The 5,622-nt window shown below is 42.4% G+C and overlaps 1 protein-coding gene across 1 annotated transcript in view; it reads right to left on the bottom strand.

Annotated features, from left to right (window-relative positions):
- Positions 1-5,622, bottom strand: part of LOC116103093 (deleted in malignant brain tumors 1 protein-like) — a 129,544-nt gene that overhangs the window by 95,864 nt on the left and 28,058 nt on the right. The window contains exon 7 of the mRNA XM_031388569.1: positions 739-798. Within this exon, the coding sequence (XP_031244429.1) occupies positions 739-798 (60 nt within the window). The remainder of the gene's footprint in view (positions 1-738; positions 799-5,622) is intronic.

The raw sequence follows: 5,622 nt of genomic DNA, 5'->3' as shown, positions 1-5,622 counted from the left end.
AAAAGAGATGGCAACTTCTGGAACCTCACACTCTGAACATGCCTTGCTATCATCTCAAATGTTAGAAGCTTCTCTTTGACACTTGTCCACAGAGACAGAGGTAGTTTAGAAAAGCTGCACAAGAACCTCGATTCAAGCCTTGTGAATTGCTCAGTATCTGTTCAGCAACATAAAGATACAAAATAAAGATTTTTAGCTGGATAAATTTAAAAAAAGTACTATTCCACATCCATTTGAAGGAGATAATGGATGCCTCGTGTCAAACTTAGCTTAACTGCAAACTTGATGCAGCCTACAACCATCTAAAAAGAGAAGGTTCAATTTAAAAATAGCCTAGATAGGACTAGCCTGTGGTATGTCTGAGGATGGGGGTTGTCTAGATTGTTACAATTTGATATAAGAGAAGCCAGCCCAGGTGGGAGGAACCACTCCATGAGCTGAGCAGGTGGCCCTGGGTTTTCTAAGAAAGCAACCTAAGCATGAGTTTGGGCAAGGCAACAAACAGCCTTGATTTCCGTGTGAGGATCCAAGATCTCCTGCCCTGTCTGCCTTCAGTGATCAACCATAACCTGTACACTGGAATAAGCTCCCTTCTCCCCTAAGCTGCTTTTGGTCAGAATGTTTTCTCACAGCGGCAGAAATGGAACTAGAACCCAATGCTAGACCCCAAGGTCTTGCTACACTCATTTACAAAAGGGACATGCTCAGGAGGAACAGTCACAAAGCAAAACCACTAACCTGATGGCTTGTATGACTCAGGACCTATTATTGGAGAGGAGTCTGGTAACATATCTGCACCTGTGGGAGAAGGAAATCAGCATGAGTGGCTGGGATTGGTATTTACATTGTAACCTCAGTAACAGTTAAATAACTGAAATAGCATTTAAATAGTACTGAGAAGATGTAACAGCATTGACATCCAGGAAGTTACAGCCCCACACTGCTGCAGACAATGCTGGACCTTCACGAACTAGATTAGAATTCATCAATTGTTTGGAGACAATTGATATTTCCTAAATAGATTTTAGAAAACAGCAATAAAGAGCTCTTGATAGAACTCATTTGATGCAATACATGTCCCAGAATATCCCATTCTCTGCTTAAATGGATACATCTCTGACTATAATTAACATGTCCTTTATTCTCCTAGCCCAGGTAGATCTACTATGAGCTCACAAAACGAGTTACCTCAAGCAAACAATTTGAGAATTGGACCAATCCAAGAGTGTGCCTGATAATGATGCAGCTCCAGACTCTGCAGCTGGAGCACACACCAGAGCCCCCAGCCCTGAGGTTGCTCAGAGTGTACCATGGAGGTCCCATAAAGACCAAACTTAAAATATAGACAATGCAACATGTTGACAAGGATTCACAACAATGGTAACTCTCATATGAAGGTGGCAACTCAAAAAGGACCATCCATGTTGGAAAACTGTTCACAAATTCTTGAATATTAATGGTGGCTTTATTCATATCAGTGAAAATCAATAACAAATTTGACATCCATAAATTATGAGCAGATAAGTTTTGGCATGCTCATATAAAGAACTAGGGCTTAGAAATAAGAAAGAATGAATTAGAATAATAAAGAAATAATTAATATTATCAATAAAAGGATAGATACCAGGAATTGCTTGGGTGACTCATTAAGTGTTCTACAAGTAAAGAATCCCAGCCCAGCTGGATGTGGTGGTGCAAGTTCTTAATGCCCAGACAGGCAGATCCCTGAGGTATACTGAGGTATAATCTACCTAGAGCAAAATTTACCATCCTGTAGAGACCCAGCCTGCTGTGTACAGAGTTCCAGACCAGCCAGGGCTATGTAGTGAAAGCCTAACTCAAAAAACAAACAAACAAAACCAGAGAATGTACAATATATGATTATGTGATGTAATATCTTGGGTCTTCCATAAAAACAGCAAGCACTCTTAATCCCTGATCCATCTCTCCTGCCACAAGTATTATATATCTTAAATATGGTAACTATTAAAATTCACCGAAGCACATGGTTACTTTTGTTGTAGGTCATTAGAGCTGAGTTATAATGAAAGGTAACTGACTTCATGTAAATACGGGGCTGAATGTAGTGGGTGTAGACACAGAACGCAGGTACGAAAAGTCTGTTGTCACCCAGATTGGAAGGGGTAGTGAAGGCTTGGATCCGAACAGGGTCTGTGACTTGAAAAGGATGCCATGATTGGAACCCTTGGTACCCCTGAATCTGTGATGCTATTATTTGAATCTAAAATGTGTCTGCTCAAAGGCTCCTGTGTTAAAGTCTGATTGCTTGGCTCGTGAGCTCTTGAAAAGTGATGTGTCATAAGAAGTTTAATTTCCGGTGGATAAATCTATTGATGAATTCAGAACCAAGTGGACTGTGAGGAGCTAGAACCTGGTTAAAGTTGGCAACTCATTGGAGGTGTTTGGCCAAAGAGTATCCATGTCCCTGCTTGTGTACCATCTGGATCTTTTCTTCCTAGACACACCAAGGGGAACAGCTATGCTCTGCTACTGTGATGGCCTACCTCTTACCACAGGTCCTAAAGCAAGAGAGCCTGTCCACTTTGAGCCCAAATAAAGCCTTCCTCTCTTAACTTATTTTCTGAGTCACTTCATCATCATAGCAATGAGTCCAACACAGTCGCTACCAATTAAGCTCTGTATATGCATAGTCATGAAACATGTATGGATGAAACAGAAGCAAGCCACAAAATTTGACTTAGTGGGGAGACTCAATTTTGAGGGTGGGGATGATGATAGATAAATAGATAGATATGGACAAACAGACAGACAGACAGCTTTGATGATAATAGTGATGAAGGTAACAATGATGAGGGTGATATTTCTGTGTCTATTTGTAAGGATGGAAAGAGTCTGTTTTAATTATGTTTTTATTAGATATTTTCTTTATTTACATTTCAAATAATATCTCCTCTCCCAGTTTCCCCTCAAAAAAAAAAAAAAAACCCTCTTCCCTCCCCGCTCTCCCTGCTCACCAACCCACCCTCTCCCGAATCCTGGCCCTGGCATTCCCCTACACTGGAGCATAGAACCTTCATAGTACCAAGGGCCTCTCCTTCCATTGATGACTGACTAGGACATCCTCTGCTATACATATGCTGCTGGAGCCATGATTCCCACCATGTGTACTCTTTGGTTGGTGGTTTAGTCCCTGGGAGCTCTGAGGGTACTAGATAGTTCATATTGTTTATTGTCCTAAGGGGCTGCAAACTCTTCAGTTCCTTGGGTCCTTTCTCTAGCTCCTTCATTGGACTTGTGCTCAGTCCAATGGATGGCTGTGAGCCTCTACTTCTGTATTAGTCAGGCACTGGCAGAGCCTCTCAGGAGATAGCTATATCAGGCTACTGTCAGCCAGCACTTGCTGGCATCCACAATAGTGTCTGGGTTTGATGATTGAATATGGGAAGGATTCCCAGGCGGAGCAATCCTTCTTCCAGTCTCTGCCCCATAGCTTGTCTCTGCTAATTATGTTTTAAGACAGCGATTTCCAGTGGCCCCAAGAGCAGCATCATGAACATGCTAGACTTATCAGGTAGGAAAACTGTGGTGGTTTGAATGAGAATGCCCCAGTGTATGCTCATATGAGTGTTTCATCACCAGGGAATGAAACTGTTTGAGAAGGATTAGAAAGCATGGCCTTGCTAACTTAGATGTGGCTTTGTTGGAGGAAATGTACCACTGGGAGTGGGCTTTGAGGTTTTAAAAGCTGGCACCAGGCCCAGTGTCCCTTTCTCCGTCTGCTGTCTCTGGATCAGGATGTAAAACTCTAACCACTGTTCCAGCATCATGTCTGTCTGCTTCCTGCCATGATGATGACCATGTACTAACCCTCTAAAGCCAAAAGAGTTGCCTTGATGATGGTGTCTCTTCACAGCAATAGAACAGTAACTAAGACACACATCATTAGATCTACCCTAAACGTGCGGAGAAACGCTGAGGTCATCCAGTGACCCATGTTTTAGTCAGCCTTCCATGTGGTTCTGATGTCCCATGAAGTTTGAAAGGCACTGTGCTGCAATAAGAGGATGGGGGTAGGGATAGAAATGACCTCATGCTGTTTCGGAGTGGGTGAGATACTCTGAAATCATATATACACAAAATATTTTGATTGCTACTGTACCTTGACAGACTTCAAAAATATTATTTCTGAGCTAATGTCTCTGGAAAATAGTCATTTACTCTCACATAAGCACTTGTGGACTGATGAGATGGTTCGGGAGGCAAAGGTGCTTGCTGACAAGCCTGATAAGCTGTGTTCAATCAATGGGCCTCACTTGGTGAAAGGAAGGCCTCACTGGCTTCTGAAAGCTGCGCTCTGTCCTCCACACGTGCACCATGGCATGTATACACACACACACACACACACACACACACACACACACACACACATACACAATGTAGTAAAAATGTCAAACTTTGCACCTAAATTCTTACTCCATAATCTCAATGCCAATCCCCATTACAATCATAGTATTTGCAGCATGCGAAGCAGCAGTAGGATTAACTCTACTAGTCAAATTAGGCCTAATTGGCTAGATGTGGAGAAGGCTACAATTTTTTTTTTTTTTACATCATTTTGTGTGAGTGCGCAGATGGCTGTAAATAATGTGGTTAGGGCTCCAAGGCATATTATTGCTGTTAAGATTGTATTATTGTTTGATATGAGTGGATGGAATCGGATAAGAAAAGCCCACCCACTGCTACAATTACATTTATTATTTTACTCCTTCTTACAGTATTAGAATTTGCCGTAGCATTAATTCAAGCTTACATATTCACACTGCTTGTAAGCCTATACTTACATGATAACACATAATGACCCACCAAGCACATGCATATCACATAGTAAACCCTAGTCCATGACCACTAACAGGAGGCCCACTTTCACTATGTGTTATCTATAGGAGCTGTATTTGCTATTATAGCTGGATTCGTTCATTGATTCCCACTATTCTCAGGCTATACCCTAAATGACACATGGGCCAAAGCCCACTTCGCAATTATATTTGTTGGAGTAAACATAACATTTTTCCCCCAACATTTCTTAGGCCTTTCAGGTATACCTCGACGATGTTCCCAGTCACTGTAGAGTATATTTTGAAGCCAGGGCTCTCTGTCCTTCAGTAGCCACAGAAGACTCATCTTGTCTATAGCTACTTGGGGATTATAATTAGGTCACAGAATGTTCTGCCCTCTGGGAGGCTGGAGGCAGAGCTCCCACCCTCTGCTTTCTCACTGTCTGCATTCCTCTGGGGAGTACTCTACCAAATGATATGCCCCAAAGATGTCTAGGATCACCCCAGGGAAGCTACCCAGAAGAGAGGCTAGTCCACAGGACACATTTCCTGGAGTGGGGCTGGAGAAAAAGAGAGCACTCAACACAGAGATTTGTGTTCTTAACCTATCTGTTATGGAGTGTTGAGATTTAAGCAGTTTTAATGGTAGATCACTCCAACCAGCTTTCAAACCAGATCATTCTGGAGACTGCCTGATTCAATAGGCTCTTTCTCATGCTGCATCCATTACACAGAAAAACCAAAGAGACAGAAGTCAGTGTAGAAAGGATGCAGAAACCAGTGCTACCTTGGGGGGGGGGGGGGG

Source organism: Mastomys coucha, unplaced genomic scaffold (genome assembly GCF_008632895.1).
Source record: "Mastomys coucha isolate ucsf_1 unplaced genomic scaffold, UCSF_Mcou_1 pScaffold21, whole genome shotgun sequence".
Taxonomy (NCBI): domain Eukaryota; kingdom Metazoa; phylum Chordata; class Mammalia; order Rodentia; family Muridae; genus Mastomys; species Mastomys coucha.
Note: the sequence above shows the minus strand (reverse complement) of the source record. Positions and strands in the feature narration are given on the sequence as shown.